The sequence below is a fragment of the Taeniopygia guttata genome, chromosome 6, assembly GCF_048771995.1.
Source record: "Taeniopygia guttata chromosome 6, bTaeGut7.mat, whole genome shotgun sequence".
NCBI classification, from domain to species: domain Eukaryota; kingdom Metazoa; phylum Chordata; class Aves; order Passeriformes; family Estrildidae; genus Taeniopygia; species Taeniopygia guttata.
Genome location: NC_133031.1, coordinates 22,894,976 through 22,918,163, shown reverse-complemented (window position 1 = coordinate 22,918,163; position 23,188 = coordinate 22,894,976). Strand labels below are relative to the sequence as shown.

The window sequence follows — 23,188 nt, the reverse complement described above, 5'->3', positions numbered from 1 at the left end:
TATGCTTCTGAAAATTGAGTGAGGAATGGGCTATATTTGTCCATAGGTCTGCACTTCTTAGGCTTAGGATTATTGTTCTTTCTATTCCTGTCCTAGCTTTGGTTTGGGTGGCACCATCTTTGGCCAGTGCTGAAGCTAGGGGAAATATGGGGGTGTTTTTCTTGGTGGATCTTTCCCATCTGTATTGGCAGCAGATCACCACTAATCACTGGTTTTCTTGACAGAAATCCGAACGTTGCCATGGGAGCGTCCTTCTCTGCGCCCGAGTACTCCATAAAGGTGGCAGATGTGGCAAAAGTGAGGACCCTGAACGCGATTGCCAAGAACATTCTGTAGTGGCGGGCACCGTGTGGGACAAGAGCACAGAGACTGCAGGGTCTGCCCTGGCACACGGACAGATGGGTACTGCTTCCGTCCTCGGGCTGCAGAGGACGTGCACTAGGTGATGGAGCCTGACACCTCTTCCCTTGGCTTCCCCTGAAGTCCCTGGCCTGGAAACTTACGTTGGCCATTTTAAATAAAAGGACTCATTTCCAGATGTTGCAGCAGCAGCTGTTGAGCAGCATCTGGGAGGAAGGGAGGTGAGCAAGTAGGGGGACTGAATTGTATAGCACTGCATGTGATTGTCAAATAAACACTGCAGCTGCCCCCCTCTTGCTGTGCTTTTCCAGAGTTTATGTTTTCAGGTAAGACCATGACCCCTGTTGCATAGCCTGAATTAGGACCCTGCTGTGCCAGAGAATACAGTCACATCCGAGATGCCAGGGTGGGGAACACCATAGCCACAGCTGGGAAACAAGGCCTGCTGTGGTCAGCCAGTAGCATAGGTGGGGATTAGCATTGCAGCAGCTGTAAGTAGTGAGAAGCACCGGACTGATTAGATGAGGAAGCTTTAAACCATCCTGGGCTCTGTGTCCTCAGTGCTCGAGGTGGAGTTGGTATATGAGATTTCTTGGGAGGACAGTCTGCTTTTTCTGAAGGAGTTTCCAGGTCCTTGTCCCACCATAAAGCATAAACTGCTTGTTTTCCAGACTGTTGGGTCATTGCTGCCTAGTCAGCCTCTTGATACAGTTAGTCTGTAAAATACCCAGTGAAAGATTTAAATGGTATCAGAGGGTGCATTAGAAGAGTAAAGACCTAAAAGTAAAGCACCTTTATCCTTGCTGCCTGCTCTTCTGTAAAAGATCACAAAGCTGAAGAGAATCCCTCTGACAGACAAGATATTGGATCTCAGGAGGCAAATGCAGGGTACAGATTTCTCTTCCCATCTTGGCAATAGCTTACAGCCTGTGAGGATGTATGGAAAAAATGTGATACTTGACAAGGTGGCAGCACCTTTGTCACGTTAAATAGAATTATGTTATTGAAAACTTATCATCAAGACTATGTATTTTCAGTTTAAAGGATACATCCACTTTTTCATATGGATCCATCAGAGGTATTGGTGTCTCCCAAAACACCTTGGGAACTTAAGTTCTTAACAGAGGAGCTGGGAAGGGAGTGACTGCATAGTGCTGGTGTCAGAGCCTGCTTCAGCACTGACAGATGTGCGGGCTGTAGGAAGAATCCAAACTTGGAAAGAATGATTAAATTCATGATTATGGTCAATATAGAGATTTCATAAAATTTCATGGTCATGATTATGGTACTGGTAGCTCAATTATGATGGGGCTACCAGTATCATAATCATGATAATTGAGGTGAGAATGTTCTGCTGACCCATCTGCCTCAGGTTTTCGAACATGGGGTAAGAACATGACAAGGCAGAGAAACTCTTCAGAGAAGATATGAGCAGTGAGGGCTGGAGGAATTTGGTTGATTGCCTGGCAGAGACCTCTGGATCAGACTCTGTGTGAGACAGTCTTGAATCAGTGCCTAGTTTTGAAAAGCTGCAACATGCTGTACAACAGATGGATAAAGATGGGAGCACAGGGAAACTATGGTATTGCTGGCCAAAGAGGTGCTACTTAGATTACTTTGACCCACTGTGGTCCCAGTGAATGTTTTCTGGGTATTTTGGTTCTGGGTATTTTAGTATATTATTCTGGGAGGAAGAGTTATGGAAGGAGCTGAAGGACAGTAAAGCTTTGTGGTTTTTAGGAGGAGCATGCTCCAGCTGTGAGGGTAGACAAGGTGGGTTATGCTTGCTTTGAACATCAAAGAGTGGAATCCCGTGCTGAGGGCAACACTTCGAGTGAGAGACCAAAGCCAGGGTGAGGATGAGCTGTGACCTGTACTAAAAACTGAGACAAACAATGGGATGGGGCATTATGTAGGAAGGTGTCATAAACAAGTGGCCCCCTTAGGAGCAGTGCTCCAAGTGGTTTTGAGCAAGGCCAGAGGACACCTGTGCCAGTGTCAGAATGAATCACATCAGCAGTCCAGATAGAGAAGGGCTGAGTGAGTGCTCCATTCACTTACTCATTGCATCTGTTTACAACTCTCATGAGCAGGGTATTGGTTCTGGCCCAGAGGACGTAGCACTAGGGATAGTTTTATTTACAAAACCATGTGGACTTAATCAGACAAATTGCTAATAATTAACCACTGAGTTGGACATTGAGCCTTTCTTTGGTTTTGATGATTCCTGAGGAATTACTCATTGTGTCACCCTTGACTTCTGAGTTATCTTCTAACTCTGTTACAAGAGACAACACAATTGTTGCAGTCACCTTACTGTTCCTCAAGAGCACACCAGTTAAAGCAAATTCAGTTCCAGCCTTAGTAGCACTGTCACCACATGTCCCTGTCACACCTAGGCCTTTCTAAGCAACAAGGGTTCAGTGGCAATCAGTCTCCTTGGGAATCATCCTCCTTCTGTCTCAGCTGTTGGGGTTACCTTAGAATAAAGATTCAAAGTCTCTGGGGTTTTATGGTCAGCCAACTGCCGTAACACACAGACAACATGGAAATGTAGAAAAGAAAGAAGCAAAAGAATGAATTTGGAAAATCTTCGGGATCTGCAGGCTGGAAATTGGTAAAAGGAATCCGGATCCTGAGCACTCAGAAAGACCAGTGCAGCATGTGGTCAGTTCAGGTGTCAGACACTGCAGATTCCCAAGCCTGGGGCACTGCTGGTGTCACGGTCCCCCTTGCCAGGCAGCACCAACCGCTGTGGGACCAGCCTTTGCTGGACTTTTTGTTGGAATTCAGCAGGCTTCTCACCGGAGAGGTCTGTTGCATCCAAGTAATGTCTTTAGCAGGTCCAGGTGAGTTTGTGTCTGTCGGTGTGCACTGATCAAGGCTGTGGTTTCTGAGCAATGGCTGTGGTGTCCTGCAGTGACTGTGACTTCCCTGTATCTCTCCTTTGGTCTCTTTCTTGGGTCTTTCTCTCCTCCCTTCTGAGCCTGTGCAGCTTCCCAAGCCCTTTTGATCACTGCTTTGGTTTGTAGGGTTGTGCAATAGCACGCAGTTAATAAATAACTGGGTCATCAGAGTTTTTTGTCCCAAGACCGCTTGAGGGTGTGGGGGGACTTTTGTCCCAAGCATCTGCCCAGGTGTCTCACTTGGGCAGAGCGAGAGGAAGGCGCTGCCGTTTCTTCTCCCCTGAGCGATGTCAGCAGCCCTGGAGAAGTTCTGCGGCTCCGTCTTCTGGGTGAGTGACTGCATCATCCCCGCTGCCCGTTCTCGGTGTAGGACCCCCCTGTGCGGGGAAAGCAGCGGGTTCCAGGGCTCACAGCCTGTCCTGGAGTGAGACCCAAGTGCCAGTGGTCGGCAGAGGTCCTGGGGTTTATCCAGGGGTGCTGTGCACTGTCTGCACAGTGTTCACCAGTGAGCCAGTGACACCTCTCTGACTGAGCTCTGTCCTGTTTTAGCCTTCCTGGGAACGCAGGACAGCCTGTATGGACTTCTGGAGAATTATTTGGCTTCAGCTACTTCTGCTGGCTTGGCTCCACCAAGGGCTGGTCACCTCACATTCAGGCAGAGAGATGGGGATGGGGATATCACTCGGACCTTGGCTGAGTGCTGAAATGCCCAGCCAGGAGGGTGGGCAATGGGGTGGAGCTGGGTGGGCAGGACCTATAGGAGTGTTTGCTCCTGTCCTGTGTGCCAAGTCAGTCAAGCCATCGCAAGTGACTTGTTGTTCTGTCCTTGCTGCCCCAGAATGATTCCTACCTCGCTCGTCCGGATGCCGACCTGCCTGTGTGCTTCCAGCAGACTGTGCTGGTCTGGATCCCCCTTGGCTTCTTCTGGATTTTGGCCCCATGGCAGCTCCTGCCCATGTGCAAATCCAGAGCCAAGAAATCCTCTGTGACCAAACTCTACATCATCAAACAGGTAGAGTGGAGCTGAAAGGGCACAGATGACAGGCTGGAGCAGCCTGAGGTGTTGGTGGTATGAGTGGAAAGACTCTGTGCAACAGGCAGGTGTGGGAAGGAGAGATGAGAAATGTGGGAGGGAAGGAGCAATGGAATAGGGAACCATCCGGGACAGAAATGTAAAGGGGAGTTGAGCAGGAGGCATATCTGGGACAGAGAGCATAACAGGGAGGGATGCACTGGGAGGGAGGGCAGAGTGTGTATTGGGGCCTCTCATCTTCTGGGCTGCTGTCTCCCAAACTGAAAATAATGGCAGCGCTCCTGTGGAGCTGTGGCACATTCACAGGGTTGAAAGCTGTCCCAGGCCACGTCTGGGTTGAAGAGGGTGTATTTTATGCTGAACTCTGTTGTCTCTGTTGGTTCCCAGTGTCCCCAATGGGCTGCCCTCTCTCCCCACAGGTGCTGGCTGCTCTGCTGGTGCTGACAGCAGTGGCAGAGCTGGCCCTGGCATTTGTAGACGCCAAGCAGGGTGCTGTGCCAGCGGTGCAGTACACAAACCCCAGCCTGTACATCGCCACCTGGGTAAGGCTCAGCCGTCAGTGTGCTGTGTGTCACCAGGGACAGGGTGAGACTCAGGCACCAAGCACAATGAGGCTTTCCTAGCACAGAGGTCAGAGGGGCAAGGCTAGCCTGGAAATTGGATAGGACTAGCCCCAAACTTGTGTGGGTGGTGCACGAGGGTGATATGTTGAGGGCAGATGCCTGGCTGTACAGTGCTCACTGCTGTTTTCCTTAAAATTGGGATGATTCTATGCCTGCAAGTGTAGCTGAGCTCTCTGATAGAACCTTACTTGGAGAAGTATGCTTTTCACAGGACTGATTTTGCAGTGTGAACAGCAGACCATGGCTTGCTGCTCTGATGTCTCACAGCTTCCTTTACATTGCTGCTCAGTTTTGGGCAGAGAGCCAGGAAGTACCATGGGGTGCCCAGGCAGAGGAGAAAGCTGGCTAAAGAGGACCTAGTGGCTATTAGCTTGGTGGAATATGTGCATGGGTGTTACAGACATCTTGTGTGAGACATGGAGTATTCTAACAGTCTTCTAACATTCTAACAAATGCTCAGGAGCATTTGTTAAATTTGTTAAAAGCAAAACCAGACCTTCATTTGCTTTCCTTATTATTTTGCCATGTCATTTAGTTTCACATGCAGAGTCCATGTGAGATAAGGCAAGCGGACTCCCCAGAGAGGCTGCACTGCTGGAATATGATCTGGGTTCAGTTCCAGGTCTGCAGACAAGGTGCTGGAGACAGGGTGTGACCCCCTCACCGCTTGACATGTCTGAGAATTTGGAGTGAGAACAGCTAGAAAGAGTAGTAGTGCCCTGCTGTAATGTCAGAGTACATTCAAACTTGATCTTATGTCCTCCTGAAATACACCTTTGCCCTATATAATTAATTCTGAAGCTCATGAAGGGTTGGTGGTGTGTTCAGGGTATTTAAGGCAGTGAATCCCAGCAGATCAGGTGTGCTGGCATCCCAGGACACATGCTCCAAAGGGCACTTTTAGAGCCAGACCTAGGCCTGCTGCTCTGACTGATTTTCCTTCCCCCAGATTATGGTCCTGCTGGTGCAGGATGCACGGCGCTTCTGCTTGCGCAGAGACTCGGGGGTGCTCTTCTGCTTCTGGATACTGACCCTCCTCTGTGGGATTCTGCCTTTCCAGTCGCTCGTCCGGAAAGCCCTGCAGGTTGGGTTTGACAGGAAGCTCTGCACTTCCCCAGGGCCTTCCTCTGTTCCCAAAGAAAGCTTCTTCATGCTCTTCCCTTGACAAGAGAGAAGAGTATCACTGGGGTTCCAGCTGCCCCTTGTTCCTTGGGGAACCAGAAAAGACCTGAGAAGGAATTGCTGTTAGAATTCACCCTTATGGGAGGAGGTCAGGGAGAAGCAGGGAGAGGTGGCAAAGGGAAGCTGATCCATGACTCAGAGTGAGTTTTACACTGCTCTGTTGGGCTCAGCCAGGGGATGGATCTTGTCTCTGAGTACCAGGGGCCTTGAGACAATCCCCAGCAATAACCCTGGGCTTTCCATTTCTGCAGGAACCAATCTCTGACCTGCCACGGTTTATCCTTTTCTTCATCTCCTACGGGCTCCAGTTGCTGCTCTTCCTTGTCTCAGGCTTCTCAGATATTGCCCCAGAAACAAAGGAAATCGGGATGAAGGTGTGAGGACTACGTGGGACTGGGTTTGGGGCACCACATCCTGAGCATTGTGTGGGGTAGGGCAGGCTCTGTGCTGGCTCCAGGCTCCTTAGGAAGATCTGAAGATTCAGCACAGGGCTCAGCAAGAGCTGGAGCCTGCAGCATGGGGCATCTGCATGTGTGTCCAGGGTGGGCTGCTGCTGGCTCTGAGCCGAGGTTTCTGGGGCTGGAGCTGGCATGGTTTGAAACCTATGAGGCTCCTTAATGGCTGGGAGTGCTAAAGCAGCTTTTGTCAAAACCATCCCCCAGCAAAAACCATGTCTCAGTACCCCCTTTGCTTTGTACCACAGAACCCAGAGGTGACAGCCTCCTTCCTGAGCTGCGTCACCTTTCAGTGGTACAGCAGGTGAGCAGGGCTCCGAGGGAGGTCGGGCTGGCAAAGTGCAGGGGTGCCTCAGGGGAACCTGCAGCACAGGCTGGGACAGGCACCACATTTGGTGCAGCCCGAGCCCAGGGCCAGGATGGTGTGAAGGCTCTGCATTTGCAGCAAGGAGTTTCCAACAAGTATCATTGGATTTCTCTGTCCCACAGCATGGTTTTCAAGGGCTATCGCAAGCCTTTGGAGATAGAGGATGTCTGGGAATTGAAAGATGAAGACAAGACAAAGGTTCTTTACACTGCTTTTGAGAAGAACATGAAGACTGCGATGCAGAAGGCCAGAGCAGAACTGGAGAAACGGAAACGCAAGAAGAGACGCCAGGAAGGTGACCCAGACCATGGGAACAGCATGAGCAAGGCCCAGAGCCAAGACATCCTGGTGCTGGTAAATCCATTCCTGCTCTTGGCCTTGTATGAGGCTGAGACACCCAGGTGCAGCCTCAGGGAGTAGGGTCACCTCACCTCCCTGCAGCCATCTGCTGGGTTTTCCCTTCTTTGATCCTGCGGGACCATGGGCAAGGATAGGGGAAACCATCACAGGGTCTTCCTGTCATGTCCTTGGCAGATCCCCATATTTTGAGAGACCAAGAAAGCCTCCATATTTCTGCCTTACATAAAGACAGAAACCACCCTCAAATCTGCAGTACAAGCAGTTCCCTTATGTCTGTCTAGCTCAGATACTTTCCAGGAATGAGGTCAGAGGGAACATCATTCCATGACCACCCCTGGCCTCAGATTCTTCAAGATTTTTGCCTTATTTTTGGCCTGAGAGGTTTGGGCTGGTTTGGGTTTTAACAATTGTCTTTACAAAAGAGAAGATGGTAGGTAGTCCTGGGTGTATGACATAAGCAGAGATCAGTGAAAGGGAATGTGACAGGAGCTGAAGCTAAGGCTTTGTTCGGGATACCTGATCTGGGGTGAGTGAGGAACTGCCCTGAAGCATCCTTCCAGATGCAGGATGCCTGCACAACCAGCTCCCTCACTTCTGTGTGGGCTTTCCTCTAGGAGGAGAGGCAGCCAAAGAAGAAGAAGGGAGACAATGAGGACTCAGGCCCTCCCAAGGATTACCCCAAGGGCTGGTTGATGAAAACCCTGGCCAAGACCTTCCAGCAGAATCTCCTGCTAGCAGTGGCATTCAAGGTGGTGCATGATGCCCTTGTGTTTGTCAGCCCCCAGCTGCTGAAGTGAGTCCTTTGTCTCTGTCCTGACTGTGCACCCAGCCCCACCACTTCCCAGTGTGTGTGCACTGTATCCAGCCTCACCATCTCCGTGTGTGTCTCTGCCAGCCACAGACCCTGGGGACCTTTTGTGCCCTCACCAAAAATGGGAGAATGTGTTGGAGTACAGTTTAACAAAGCACTGATCTGAGCTGGCTGCCAGCTCCCTTGCATCCTGTTATGCAGCCCTGCTCCCTCCCTGGAGACAGTCCTGGCTCTTCTTTGGGGCCCTCCAAGAGTCAGTGCAGCTCAGCCCAGCAGGGCCTCTGTTTTGCAGAGCAGCACGTCTCTGTGGTGTGGATGATCTTCCATTAGTGACCCTCTGCTGTGTCTGTGTCAGAACAGGGTTCCCAGCTTGCTGGCCATTGAGCCATCTCTCTGGGGCAGGGTTTTGCTCACTGCTCTTGTGAGGATGCTCCCCCTGCATTCACTTGGAGCATCCTGCTTGGGTCTGTCTCAGTAGGGTGTGTGTCTCATGAGCTTGTTTCCCTGCCAGGCTGCTGATTGCCTTTGTGTCAGATGAGGATTCCTTTGCCTGGCAAGGCTATTTGTATGCCATCCTGCTCTTCCTGGCAGCAGTGATCCAGTCCCTCTGCCTGCAGCAGCACTTCAGCTTGTGCTTCCAGCTTGGCATAAATGTGCGAGCCAGTCTCATCGCTGCCATCTACAAGAAGGTCTGTATGGTCCTGTCATCATCCCTGTTGGCTTCCTCCAAGCTGGGCTGTGGAGAAAATCATCCACCTGCCCCATCAACCTGAGGTGTGTGCACTTTCCTCCTCAGAAGGCACAGGGAGAGCGTGGGTGACACCCACCCAGTACTGAGGGCACTGTGAGCCCTAGTACTGCTTGGGACCTGGGTGCTGCAGCCATGTGTTTGACAGCTACCAGGGAATGAGGAGGTTTCTCTTCAGAGCAGTGCAACACCTAGGGCAGGTGCCACTAGGATTCCTGCACAGGGGTGCTTTTCTTTGCACCCAGCACCCAGTGGCTCCAGGTGTGCAGGCAGTGAGGAGAGCACTGGTGCCCAGTACAGAGGCACCAGGAGCAAACCCAGAAGTGGTTTCAGCCTGGTCTGCTAATGCCCTGCTCCGAGCCATGCTCCTGACTGGCTTGTGCTGACTGTGCTTTCTCTTCCCAGTCGCTCACCATGTCCGGAGCCACCCGCAAGGAGTCCACGGTGGGAGAGACTGTGAATCTAATGTCAGCTGATGCCCAGAGGTTCATGGACTTGGCCAACTTCATTCACCAGCTGTGGTCATCCCCCCTGCAAATTATCCTGTCCATTGTCTTCCTCTGGGGAGAGCTGGGCCCCTCGGTCTTGGCTGGCATTGCAACCTTGCTGCTGCTCCTCCCCATAAATGCGTTCCTGGTTGCCAAGGCCAAAACCATTCAGGTCAGTGGTGGGTGCAATATCCTTCCTGGTCTCCCACATCCAACCCCACTGTTGCTCCCCTCCCTCATCTTCCACACTCCCTACCCTTTGCTTTTATGCTCTGGATCTTTCCCAGCCTAGGAAGTTGATCTCACTTGGGCTGGGGGTGCCTCTAGCCCGAGCCAGAGGTGATCAGCTGCCCTGAGCAGGAGATAGGTGAGATCTGTTCTGCCATCACAGCTGAACTTGAACCAGACTGGGCACAGCCTTGAGGGCTAAAAATGAGTTATTGCCAACCGTAAGATAAAGCTTTAGCTTCTACCTGACAGCAGGGTGGTGTTTTTGCCCAACTTATCCAGAGACACAGGGAGCCAAGGCTCAGCTTTGTGGGATGACTTCTCTGGGCTGTGGAGCCCATCCTTCCCTTCCCTATGGCAGCCCAGATGTATTTCCAAGGGTGAGCTGCTGTCTGTATCAGGTGATGACAGGCTCTTTTGTTTGTAGGAGAGGAACATGAAGAACAAGGATGAGCGCATGAAAATAATGACTGAAATCCTCAATGGAATCAAGGTGGGCAGTGGAGATTCTCCAGACAGCTGCTGCACCCCTCTTCTTGGTGCACTGTACCTGGAGGCAGCACACCTCTATAACCCTACAGCACCAGTGTTAGTTTAGCTTGGGGACCCTGTGTCTGGCCCTCAGCAATTCTCTTGGCTGCCTCATCTTTTGAAAAGTTGGCTGGGGAGGAGCTCTGGATAGTTGGATTAAGACTTGGGAGCCAAGAGAGGGTTTTCTGGGTGGCTGTGGTAGTGGCATGGTGGCAGAGGAGATGGCAATGACCTGTAAGCTGAGACTGAGGGAGTGGAAGTGCAGTGGGGAAGTGCTGTAAGCATGACAGGAGAGGAGGAGATGCAGTGGCCAAGAAGACTTCTGAGCAAGACAGGTGATGGAGGTGCTGGCCACTGGTGAGCTGAGTGTGGAGGTGGGCATTCCTGTGAGACCAGCATCTGCTCATCCTGCAGATCCTGAAGCTTTTTGCCTGGGAGCCCTCCTTTGAGAAGCGAGTGAATGAGATCCGGGCACATGAGCTCAAGAATTTGGTGAATTTCAGTTACCTGCAGTCAGTCTCTGTCTTTGTGTTCACATGTGCTCCTTTCCTGGTGAGTGACAACAGCCCTGGGGAGGGGTCTACCTTCCTCTGAGCTGGGGCTGGGCTGTGTCCAAGGGGATGGGAAATATTTGGAACCTCAGCTGGAGTGTTTCTGCAGCAGGAAGGGGCTGGCTGGTGGATATAGTTTATGGCTCTGATTGCTGGCAGGAGAGCTGTGGTGGAAAGGGGTCCCATCGGGGAGGTGAAGTGGGGCTCAAAGGAGAACAGAAGCAGGAAGGGAACAGGTCCCTGGCACAACAGCACTGCTGAGGCCTTGGGGCAGTGTGAAGATCTGGGCTGCACACAAACACACTGATGGTGGCTTTCCCTTATATCTGTCCTAGGTCTCCTTGGCAAGCTTTGCTGTCTACGTGCTTGTGGATGAGAACAACATCTTGGATGCACAGAAGGCCTTTACTGCCATCTCCCTTTTCAATGTGCTGCGCTTCCCCATGGCCACGCTGCCCATGGTCATCTCCTTCCTGGTGCAGGTCAGGCCCACACAGGGCAGGGGGTGTAGGGGCATCCTCTGTCCAAACCAGCAGTTGGGGCTCAGGTGTGGGATGGATCCCCAGGGGTCAGTGCACAGGACTCTGCTGGCAGTGGGGTGGGACAGGACTCACATGCATAACACAGGTTTGGGGCCCAGAGGTTGGGTGGGGGCTGTGATGTGACGTGATGCTCTGCTTATGGGGCTCCTGCCAGCCCACCCAGCTGTGCCCCCGTGCCATCCTCATCCTCTTTCTACCATGGCAGGCCAATGTGTCGACTGCGAGGCTGGAGCGCTACCTGAGTGGAGAAGACCTGGACACCTCAGCTATCCACCACAACCCCATTGCAGGCAGGTGAACGTCCAGATTACTCCCTGTGGGCCTCAGGCTGGCCCAGCCCTGGGCTTTCCCCTCTCTGAGGGACATCTCTCTCTGTCAGGCAGTGCTGTGCGTTTCTCAGAGGCCACCTTCGCCTGGGAGCAGGACGGCAACGCTGCCATAAGAGAGTGAGTGCTCTGCTCCGCATCAGGGCGGAGGGCTGGGGAAGGGGAGGCTTTCTGTTATTAGCTGGGGAGGGCAATCACCTCCACAGTGCTGCACAGCTACACAGGCATGAGTGTCCCAGAGACACTGCCCTGTCCACGCAGGAACCGATGGGTGACCTGGCAGTGCTGCTTCCTCAGCCCTCATGTCTTTGCAGTGTCACCCTGGACATCATGCCTGGGAGCCTGGTGGCTGTGGTGGGGGCTGTGGGCTCAGGCAAATCTTCGTTGGTGTCAGCCATGCTCGGGGAGATGGAGAATATCAAGGGACACATCAACATCCAGGTGAGAGGAGCCAGCTGGTGCACAGGGCTTTGGGGCTGCCTGGGAGCTCAGCGGGGAAGTAGAGCAGGACTGTCCCAGAGTGGTGGCTCAGGGCAAAGACAGGCTGCAGGAGCTGTCAGTGCTCAGGCTGATCTCTGACAGGTTCTTGTCTCTCCTTCCAGGGCTCCCTGGCCTATGTTCCCCAGCAGGCCTGGATCCAGAATGCCACACTGAAAGACAACATCATTTTTGGGTCAGAATTGGATGAAGCCAGGTATCAGCAGGTCCTCAAGGCCTGCGCCCTCCTTCCAGACCTGGAATTGCTGCCTGCAGGAGACCAGACAGAGATTGGAGAGAAGGTATCAGCCCTGGGCACTATGGGTTTCCGATAGCACCTGCAGCAGAGGTCAGAGCTGTTGCCCTGTGCCAGCCCCATGTCCAGCGATGTCCTTCCCTTCCCTCCAGGGAATCAACCTGAGTGGGGGCCAGAAGCAGCGGGTCAGCCTGGCCCGGGCGGTGTACAGCAACGCAGACATCTACATCCTGGATGATCCGCTGTCTGCCGTGGATGCCCACGTGGGCAAGTACCTCTTTGAGCACGTGCTGGGGCCAAAAGGGCTGCTGCAAAAGAAGGTGAGCACCCACACCCTCCACCCACCACCCAGCCAGGCAGGAGTGGCACTGGCATGGTGCTAGCCATCCAAGGAAGGATGCTTGCCTGAGGTTGCTTGCCTGGGACAGAGAGGAATCCTGCAGCTTTCACATGGGGCTGCAGCAGGCAGGAAAGGCCTCAGGAGTCCCCAGAGGGGTACCCTGTGTCCTCATAGCCAGGCATTGCTAAGCAGGCAAGTCCCCAAGTGGGAGATGGAGAGCCTGCAGACCCATGGCTGGGGATGAGGGGTGCTCTGATGATCACTACCCTGCAACCCCTTTGTTGCAGACACGGATCTTGGTGACGCACAGTATCAGTTTCCTGCCCCAGGTCGATAACATTGTGGTGCTGGCAGCAGGAGCAGTGTCTGAGCATGGCTCCTACAGCACCCTGCTTGCAAACAAGGGGGCCTTTTCCCAGTTCCTGAACTTGTATGGAAATCAGGAGGAGGATGTTTCAGAGGAAAATACTGCAGGTACTGGGAACACAGTGGGGCTGTGGCAGTTAGAGTGGCTGTGCATATATCCTGGGGATATGAAGGTCTGATGTGTCAGCCTGACCTGGCCCTATCCAGCCCAGCCCTATCCAGTGGTGGCTGCTGTGAATCCTTCTCAGCTTCTGGCAATCAGCAGCACAATAACTTCCTAAGATTTCCACTCAGGTATTAAGTTGAACATTCAGCACTGGACATGTTTAACTTTTTTACTCCCTTTTTAGTTCATTTATTATGGGTCCCAAAATCTTATGTGGCGACAGGCTCCGTGTTTTTTTGATGCTGGGGTCAGAAAGATCCTTTGGTTTGTTCTAAACATTCCACTGGATAATATTTCATCTTTATCATTTCCCCAGTGCTGTGAGGAGGAGTGGTGTCAGGTCAGGTGAGTACTTACCCTGTCAGAGCTCAGTGCAGTTGTCCAGCTGCAGCCTGGCTATTCCCAGTATGTCTTCACAGGGTCCTCCTCCACCTGCTCAAGGAGATGCTTCTGAGCTGGAGTGATATGACCTACCAGATCTTGCACTACTAAACTAGCACAAATCTCTGCTTTAAGTCTGGCCAGTGGTGCTGGGATAAGTCAGCAGGACGGATTGCCTCCGTGCAGGCCTTTAGCTCTATGTCCCCTATCAGTTCTCCCTCCAGCACAATGTATTTCTTCCTCCTCCTGCTGTGCTGGTCTTGCAGCAAGGCTGGAGAAAGTGTGATACGTGGTGGTAGGACACAGCCCAGGCCTAGGGTACAGCACAGACCTGAGTGCAGCAGAGGCGTGGTGCATGGGATCTGCTCCTTCCTCAGTGCCTGACCCTACCTTCCCTCATCCCTGTGCTTGTAGCTGTTGCTTTAGCTGGGGATGAAGAGGAGGCTGATGAAGCTGTTGATCCTTGCACGGAGGAGCACACTGAAGATGTGGTGACTATGACCCTGAAGCGAGAGGCCAGCATCCATCGGAGAAAATTGAGTCGCAGGTGGGCCATGACCTGAGCTCTCAGCTCTTTCCTCTGCCACATGCACTGCTCCCTCAGAGACAGGGATCTGGAGGGGGCTTCCCAGGGAGTTCCAGCTGGGAGCCTCCCTGCCTGCTCCTGCCACAAGCTGCTCTGAGTCAGGAGCATCTGATTTTGCCTTTACTCACACTAGTGTGCCACAACCTTACTCTGCAGTCTTCCCTGAAACTTGAGCTGATGGCTAGTTCTGCTTTTGAGAATGAGACTTTAATTTTATGGCTGCACATGCATAGTGCTTCCACAAGGCTCACTCAAAGCTGCCCCAGTTAGGAGATTATTTTCCAGAGGAATCCACTACCACCAGTGCAGCATGGGGATGGATCCCCAGGGGATTAGGACGAATTCAACAGCCTGTGACTAATGGTACTCATCACCTCCCTGCAGCCTTAGTAAAAATAGCACCAGTTCCCAGAAGAAGGCCCAGGAGGAGCCCCCAAAGAAGCTGAAAGGACAGCAACTGATCGAGAAAGAAGCTGTGGAAACCGGCAGGGTGAGGAGGAAGGAGGGATGAAGCACTGTGCTGCCCTGGCTAAGGGCTGCCAGACCTTGACTGTGGCTCAGAGAAGCTGGTGTGGGCTTCCACAGCCAAGAGACACAAAGGAGACAGATCTGCCTGGGACTGGTGGGTGGGGTGGTGGAGGGGAGCACTGTGGGCTGCAAGGTGGAGTCCCAAGGCTGTGCTGGGTGTTACTGCCCATGGTCTGATGGGCTCAATTGCTCCACAGGTGAAGTTCTCCATGTATCTGCGGTACCTGCGTGCTGTTGGCTCGTGCTTTACCTTCTGGATCGTCATGGGCTACGTTGGACAATACGCTGCCTACGTGGGGAGCAACCTGTGGCTCAGCGACTGGACTGACGATTCGGTGCGCTATCAGAACCAGACCTATCCCACACAGCAGCGGGACCTGCGGATCGGTGTCTTTGGGGCACTGGGGGTGTCACAAGGTGAGTGTGGGAGGAGAGCAGTTCCCACTCACCTCGTTTGTGTGGCCCAGGAAGGATATGACTTGCAAGGCCTGCAGCCAGCAGTGTGGTAGGGAGCAGGGGACCCAGCATTTTGTTAATTTGCCTGCTGCTGCCTTCCTTCCAGCTCCTGGCTGAATTGTGGACACACGCCAGTCTGAAAGCAGCATAAATTGTCCCATGTCTGTGTTGCCCCCTCTGTTTGAGATAATTTTCCTTAATCAGATTAGACATAGTGCTAAGGGCCCAAGGCTTTCCAGTAGGGTTTGTGTTCCTCCCCTGTGCTGGGGCGCAGTTGCTGGGGCCTCCCAAGAAGGTGGGATGCAGGATTATCCCAGCGGCTCGCTGCAGAGCTGCTGGCTTGGGGCTGCTTGGTGTGTCCATCAAGCCAAAGGGTTCCTCGGGCCAGTGTCACCCATGAACTGGTGACAGCCCCGTGCTCTCCTTGCAGCTCTCTTCCTGCTCTTTGCAACCATGCTGTCTGCCCGGGGCACCGTGCGAGCCTCCCGTGTCATGCACCAGCAGCTGCTCAGCAACATCCTGCGCGCGCCCATGAGCTTCTTCGACACCACCCCGATCGGCCGCATCGTCAATAGGTTTGCCAAGGTACGAGAACAGCCCCAACACGCAGAAGGTATTTGTTCCACCACATCTACAGAGCTCTGGGTAGTGGCATAACCCTGCTCTGTTGAGCACTGCACAGCTGAGCCCAGGAAAGGGCCTGGAAGGGACCAGGAGAACATGGGGATGCAAGGCTGACCGTGAGCCAAACCACATCCTGGGCTCCACTAGAAAGACAGTGTGGAAGTTGTTCCTCCTCTGCTCAGTGCTGAGGAGCTTACACCTGGATACTGTGTCCGGTTGGGAGTCACCTGGGCAAGAAGGGTGTGGAGAAACAGAAGAGGGTTCATAGTAGATGACTAAGAGAGGTAAGAGCCTAGGGCTCATGTCCCACAATAAGTCCTTCTGGTTATAGACTTCTAGTAAAAGCTACAATATTTTTTATCTAAGTGAAGGTCAAAAACAAAGAGCGAATGAGAAAGGAAGGAGAATACTAACAGGTAACTTCAAGTGTGCTGCTTCTCCACTTCTTCCTTTGGTAACATCTCTTGATTTTTTTGAAATTAAATTTCTTCTTAAAATTAAGCCTATGGGCCTGGGTTTACTCTGAATTAAGGGAGTATGTGATGCCCAGCTAGGAGATGGATGAGGACCAGCTGGAGACATGGGTGCACCTGCATGGACCTGGAGTTTGCCCTGTCCCTCTTTTTGCTTCAATTACCGGTCCTGCATCCTAGGGCCTGATGAAGATGCAGTTCTTAAAGCTGGTCTGTGTAACAGGAATAATTATAGCAAGTTTCTGTCACAGCATATGTCACAGTTGAGATGGCCACAATACACAAAGCATCACCATGCAATTTCAGAAAGCTTTAAGCATTCACTCAGAGTAATACCATATCAGAAGGCTTCAGGTGTCTGCCCATACGTGTAACATCATGTCACTTCAGAAGGCTGCAAGCACCTGCTGGTCTTGTTCTTTAGCCCAACTTTTTATACCCTTCATCTTACATGTTTTACACCTGTGTGTCCTCTTTACCCTTTTTGTTATTGGTCAGTGCACTTCAGCACTCCATGTCTCATTACCTTCAATGCTGTTCACCATAACACCAATTCAGGATGATCTGATATTTTTACAAGTGTCTGGCACTGTGTTACCACAGAAGTGTGTAGGAATCCTGTATGTATGAGGCCTTTGGGATTCTCCTTCTCTCTGGGGCCACTGACTGCTTCTCTATACTTTCTTATATGCTCCAGGACATCTTCACGGTAGATGAGACCATTCCCATGTCCTTCCGCAGCTGGATCTCCTGTTTCATGGCCATCATTAGCACTCTGATTGTGATCTGCCTGGCCACTCCATTCTTCGCTGTCGTTATCATTCCCTTGAGCATCTTCTACTATTTTGTGCTGGTGCGTAACTGGGCCCTGAGTGAAGCTTTTACCCTGCTGAGAGCAGTGTCTTGGTGGCTACTGGGCTTTGTGTTGGTAACCAGTCTGTGTCTCTCGTTTCAGCGCTTCTACGTCTCCACATCACGCCAGCTAAGGCGTCTGGACTCTGTCACCAGGTCTCCCATCTACTCCCACTTTGGTGAGACTGTGTCAGGCCTTTCTGTGATCCGGGCATATGGGCACCAAGAGCGGTTCCTGAAGCAAAATGAGATCACCATGGACATAAATCAGAAAAGTGTTTATTCCTGGATAGTATCAAATAGGTGAGTTTTACCACTTATGCCACAGCATAGCTTGCAGCACTTCTGCCCAGGGCTGCTGGGTCCTGAGAGAGGTCCCTGGATCCTACATTTCTCCCTCTTGATTTCAGCATTGAGGGTCTGCATAGGTACTGGGGCAGTTTAGGATAGGGGCACCATCTGTGGCAATGGGTCACTTTACGGTGATTTTGAAAGCCAAAGTGTGCTCCCCTACAAAGTGTCCAGAGGACGGGCAGGGTGAGCTGCACAGTCAAGGGCTGAGATGCTCTTGGCGAGTTCTGGCAAGAGGGTGATCCTCCAGGCCAAGCAGGAGCACAATGTTGGCACTTTCTGGTTTTGAATCTTACTGCTAAATGACTTGGGTGTGTGAAGGTTGAATGTCTGGGGCTCTTCTGATACATGGCATTACCGGCACAGGAGGCTCTGTGTGAGACATGGACTGACATAAATGAACCTGCTTGCAGAATCGGCCACAAATGACCTGCTGTGTACATGCACCAATGTGTGCCATGTGCACAGCACTGGGCTCGTGGCTAGGTGTGAGGGATGTTTGTGCTATTACTGGTGGGCTGTGTGCTGGGCACAGGCAGATGCCTTCCTGCCTCTCTCACAGCCCTTCAGCTGTCCTCTCCTGGTGCAGGTGGCTGGCCATCCGCCTGGAGTTCGTTGGGAGCCTGGTGGTCTTCTTCTCTGCACTTCTGGCAGTGATCGCTAAGGGCACTTTGGAGGGCGGCATCGTGGGTCTTTCTGTCTCCTCTGCTCTCAATGTGAGTCACTGGAAGCATTTTCTCAAACTGGGACAGGGCTGTCTCTGGGATCTCTGGGCTGGTGGCAGGATGCTGCTCTGCCACCAGTTCTGATCCATGGAAATGGAATTATCTGGGGTGTCCCATCAACTGGGGTGTGGCTATAGAACCAGGGAAGCACATATTCATCCCAGTGTGAGTGGGATACTTGCTGCCATGGGGAGGAATATGGCCCTGCTGTGGATCAGAGATGCTGCAGCAAAGTTTTTGAAGGGTTGGGAAGAGGTGGGCTGTGTCTCGGCAGTGAAGCATTAGGAACCAGGCCAGGTATGCTTGTGCTCAGGATGATTCCCTGGGCTGAGGTGGGAGGTGGTTGTTCCTGGGTGCCACTGAGCTCTGCACCCTCTGATTCTGCCATGCAGGTGACCCAGACACTGAACTGGCTGGTGCGGACATCTTCGGAGCTGGAGACCAACATCGTGGCAGTGGAGCGGGTCCATGAGTACATGACAGTGAAGAATGAGGTGAGGAATTCAAAACACCTGCTGCACAGCTTGGTGCTAGTCAGCATTGCTGAGTGAACTCAGTAATGCTCCTGTGCCCTCCCCCAGGCTCCATGGGTGACAAAAAAGCGTCCACCACATGGCTGGCCCAGCAGAGGCGAGATCCAGTTTGTTGACTACAAAGTTCGCTACCGACCGGAACTGGACCTGGTTCTTCAGGGGATCACCTGTGACATTGGGAGCACTGAGAAGGTGCCTCTGCCCTCACTATGCTCTTTACAGAGACTCTGTTAAAGTTGTTTCTTCTACTCTGCTTCAGTCTGTGCGCTGGGGTGGGACGGTGATGGGATGTGGCTCCTGGGGACTTGAGCTGCAGAAAAGGAAACAAAGCAGACAGTCTGGGTGATGGTCAGGGCAGGAAGGCCCACCAGACCAAGATGGAGAGCATCTGCCCTGTTTTCTACAGCCCTGTCCTCTGGTCTAAAAAGCTGCTTCCACAGGTTGGGGTTGTGGGCCGGACCGGGGCTGGAAAATCCTCCCTCACCAACTGCCTGTTCCGGGTGCTGGAGGCGGCTGGAGGGAAGATCATCATCGACGACGTAGACATAGCAACAATTGGCCTCCACGACCTGCGCAAGAGCCTCACCATCATCCCCCAGGTGAGCTGATCCCCACCTTTCCACATCCCTCTGCTGCATGGCCCCTGCAGGCACTGCATGGCCTCAGTGTGTCTCTGGGTGCTGTGGACGTGCCAAAGGCCCGTGAGCAGGCTGCCACCACATCCCCTGCCAGCTGCAGGCAATGGTGTGAGCAGAATGTGGCTGCTCTTGGAGGCCAGGAGCCGTTTCCCCTGCTACACGGCTGTGGGGGGGGCTGAACACGGTGCTGTCCCTGGCAGGACCCTGTGCTCTTCACTGGAACCTTGCGGATGAACCTGGACCCCTTTGACCAGTACTCAGACGAGGAGGTCTGGAAGGCCCTGGAGCTGGCTCACCTGAAGACATTTGTGCAAGGCCTTCCTGAGAGGCTGCTGCATCTTGTGAGCGAGGCAGGGGAGAACTTGAGGTGAGCAGAGGAGCAGATGCAGGCTCAACTCCCCTCCCTTATCTAGATCCCTGGAATTGCAGCCTCCAGCAAAGTGGCTGTCCAGGGATGATGCATAGAAGCTCCTGGGAAGTGAAGATAGAAGAAAACGGCTGAGGAGTCAGGGCTTTTAGGGAGCTAGTGTAAGCCAACCCTTCTGTGTTGGCCCAGAGAGTAATATGCTGAGGGATGAGGCGCTCGGAGTGCAGATGGTCAGTGGGGAAAGCCAGGGACAGTGCTGGGATCAGAGCAGTGAGAGGCAGTAGGCTTGCAGAAGGTCTGCTAGTGTCAGTCTAGCAACTCATGCTCTTCATTTCATCCCAGTGTTGGGCAGAGGCAGCTGGTGTGCCTGGCCCGGGCCCTTCTCCGCAAAGCCAAGATCCTCATCCTGGATGAAGCAACAGCAGCCGTAGATCTGGAAACTGATCATTTAATCCAGACAACAATCCGGAGTGCGTTTGCTGACTGCACTGTCCTTACTATCGCCCATCGTCTCCACACAATCATGGACAGCAACAGGTACCATGGGACAGTACTGCAGGGCAAATGGAATGGGGGTATGAACTCCTGGCATGGGGTGAGAGGTGGACAGCAGTGGAAGCAAGAATGCAGCCAGAGGGCCAGGGGTGGATGCAGAGCCTGGGGCAGTAATATACAGTGAAGAGAACAGAAGGATAGTAGGGATGCCCAAGCAGAAGTGCTGCCTTTGTTGGAGAAACATTTTTGGGATCCTTCTTTACAGCAACAGACCCTAGAAGCATTTGCTGTTGACACCTTATGTGTGTGACCCAGAACACAGGGAGGAGGGCTGTGCCCTCACCACTGCTGAGAGGAGAACACAAAGTGGCTTAGGAGTGAGGGTTGGTGGGCTGTCAGCGCTGGCCCCAGCAGCGCTCTCCCCTCAGATCCTGGGAGCTGAGGCCTCGTTCCCTTCTGCCAGGGTGATGGTGCTGCATGCTGGGCAGATTGTGGAATTCGACAGCCCCGAGCAGCTGCTCATGAAGCAGGGCATCTTCTCCGCGATGGCAAAGGACGCCGGCATCACCGCTGCAGAAAGCACCGCTCTGTAGGCGCAGTGCTGCAGGGCGGGCGTGTGCGACAGCTCCTCCTGCTGCCACTCACCAGCGGGCGCTGGTGTCTCCCACAGCCAGGCTGCCCCGCAATTGGCCTCTCTGCAGCGGGCAAGCAAAGAGGATGGCTTCTCTTGCTGTCCTGAGATGGAGCATCTGGACTTGAGGGAGCTGTTAGCCTGACTACCACATCCTGCCTGCTGTGCACACAAGGGTCTGGAGCTGCAGCATTGATTCCAGGACAGAGGGGAAAAGCTATCTGCCAGGCAGGGAGATCATGACCTCCAGTGGGGGTGATCTTAGTTTTTGTACTTCACCATGCAAGGTGAATATACCTTAGAGATGCTTTAGCATTATGGAATGAAATTTACAGTTTAATCAAAGAATGAATGTTATAATTTATTTACTTTTTGTAACAGTTTGTAGTCTTCCACCGACAAGGCTGATGTCAAGGCATAGAAGTAAGCCTCGGTTTAGCTTTAAACCTGAGCTGCCAACAGAGGTTACACAGAGCTGGGCAGTCTAAATTTGGGGCCACACCTCTACTCATGCAAGAACACTGCTCTGTAGCGAAACTAGGGCTGCCTGCCTGCCTTCCCTATGGCTACTGCTCCCTCTCCCTGAGGTTATCACAACCACTTGTGGAGCAGATTTTGGGCTGTGGTTCCAGACTGCAAACCTGATGGTGGCAGCAACAAGCTGGAGAGCAGCAGGCACACATCTGTGTACAGCCATGCACACACAAAGTATGGTGATTATTGTTAACAAACCCTTGACTCTTTGTTCTTGGGCCAGATCTCCTCATGCAGGGAGCAGGTGCCCACTTAGAGTAGGGCAACCATTCACCCCACCAGCCCCTACTGCCCTGGAGCCCCAGAGTCACGTAGCACACAGCTGGGGGAAGAGCGCAGTTCAACCACTTCATCTTAATAAAGAAGGTTCCTGTGTTTCCTCATGCCCGAGTTGCAGCTGGCACAAACACCAAGGCACTAGAATGCTGGACCCCACCAAAATGGAAATGTTCCTGGCCCTGTAGGGTCTGCATGAACACTGCAGCACCTGCCAGCCACTCCTCCCAGCTCTCCCAATACTTGCAAAGGCACCTTCTATACCCAAGGGCGAATCTTTATTTGCAGAGCAGCAGTACAGGGGATACAAACACTGCCCCATGAAGGGAACCTCTCCCCTTCAGCACATGGCAGCAGCCATCTCACACACCAACCCAGAAAAAGGCACCGCAGCCCTCGCAGGGATGATGGTCCTGCCACTCCAGAGTGCCAGCACCCTCCCCAATGCCGTGCAGGAAAGCACGGGTGAGGCAATTCTGGTCAGACCCCAAAAAACAGGCTGGAGGACAGCTTGTGCTTTGCCTTCTCCCCTGCCCCAGCCCAGAGCAGCCAGGTAGGCACGGCAGTGCAAAGATGGGTCCTGGGCACAGCCAATACTGCTCTGACAAGGGTATGGTGTTCTGGGCTTCTGGCTCACCTGAAAGATGAGAACCTGATGGTTGCTAGCAGCAGCAGACCTTGGAAAGGCCAAGCCCCTGGCAGATCAAGCACAGGGAGAAGGCATTTGCTGGGGGCTTTATTTTCAGGGTTTCAGAGGCTATACCCATACCAGGTCTGGAGCTCAACTACTCCCAGCAAACCTCAGAGCTGCTTCCCCAGGCAGTGTGTGAATGTCCCACCCCAAGTCCTGCAGAGGCAGGCAAGACCAGGCTCCAGCTGCACAGGGAGCATATTCACAAAGTCTGGGGTGCTTTTAATACTACTTGACTAAAGACAATCTCCAGAAACTCAGCATTAGGCTTCCACAATTTAAATCTACAGCAGCTCCTCAGCCTGAGTCAAGCCCTACCCTTCTGGGCAAGTGACAGCCCCAAGCTTTGCTCCCCTACTCCTGGCTGGATACAGGATGCTCAAACACACCTTAGAGGTGAACTCACCCCTGCCCTCACACAAGCTGCCTGCTCCTGCCTACCTGGCCAGCCCACCCTTCTTTCTCCCCTAAAGGGGCGGTGGCAGCCAGTGTTTGGGGCCCAGGAGCACTGCACAGCTGTGAGAGGCAGAGCCTTAAGGGTGAGCAGTGGGGGCTGCAGGGCTGGCCAGCCTCCCCCAGACCCTAGCAGTCCCAGCAGGAACAAGGCATGGGGTGCAGGCTCTGTCTGCTTCCTCACGTGTACTCTGTCTTCCTGATGTAACTTGAGGGCACATAGCCCTGCTTCCCGTGGGCCTCGGCCAGCCACCACTCCTGATTGCCTGTGATGTCCTCAAACTGCAGGATCCTGAGTCTCTGGTTAGCTGACACGCTCAGTTCATTGGTGTTTCGGCCTTTGAAGGTGTAGAGAGCGTAGTAGACCTGCCAGGCAAGGGGAGAGCATCAGTTAGATGGTCACACCACACAGCCTTAATCTCACACTGCATAGGATGTGTGAGCTTTTGTCCTTCACCCCAGTGAGAGCTGTGGCCCC

General features: G+C 52.9%; 2 protein-coding genes across 9 annotated transcripts in view; one reads left to right on the top strand and one right to left on the bottom strand.

Moving 5' to 3' along the window:
* Positions 1–442: 442 nt before the first annotated feature.
* Positions 443–21,124, top strand: ABCC2 (ATP binding cassette subfamily C member 2). Of its 2 annotated transcripts, XM_030276186.4 has the most exons (32): positions 443–3,595; positions 4,105–4,278; positions 4,719–4,841; positions 5,872–6,006; positions 6,356–6,478; positions 6,808–6,863; positions 7,049–7,280; positions 7,901–8,079; positions 8,609–8,786; positions 9,251–9,505; positions 9,989–10,054; positions 10,507–10,644; positions 10,979–11,125; positions 11,391–11,479; positions 11,569–11,631; positions 11,826–11,952; positions 12,114–12,290; positions 12,397–12,564; positions 12,872–13,058; positions 13,912–14,044; positions 14,468–14,573; positions 14,809–15,028; positions 15,498–15,652; positions 16,862–17,017; positions 17,120–17,319; positions 17,957–18,083; positions 18,485–18,586; positions 18,674–18,817; positions 19,066–19,224; positions 19,464–19,630; positions 19,973–20,167; positions 20,589–21,124. In XM_030276186.4, exons 1-32 carry the CDS (start codon positions 3,554–3,556, stop codon positions 20,716–20,718), a joined length of 4,653 nt encoding a protein of 1,550 aa, XP_030132046.4. In that variant the 5' UTR covers positions 443–3,553; the 3' UTR covers positions 20,719–21,124. The 2 variants fall into 2 exon arrangements, with proteins under 2 accessions (XP_030132046.4, XP_041573088.2); XM_041717154.2 differs by lacking the exons at positions 443–3,595; positions 4,105–4,278; positions 4,719–4,841; positions 5,872–6,006; positions 6,808–6,863 and having other exon boundaries at positions 6,350–6,478.
* The window catches only part of DNMBP (dynamin binding protein), a 34,935-nt gene continuing 32,838 nt past the window's right edge, over positions 21,092–23,188 (bottom strand). For all 7 annotated transcript variants that reach the window (XM_030276188.4, XM_072931156.1, XM_072931157.1 and 4 more), the window contains one exon: positions 21,092–23,076. In XM_030276188.4, coding sequence (XP_030132048.4) covers positions 22,891–23,076 — 186 coding nt within the window. In that variant the 3' untranslated portion in view covers positions 21,092–22,890. The remainder of the gene's footprint in view (positions 23,077–23,188) is intronic.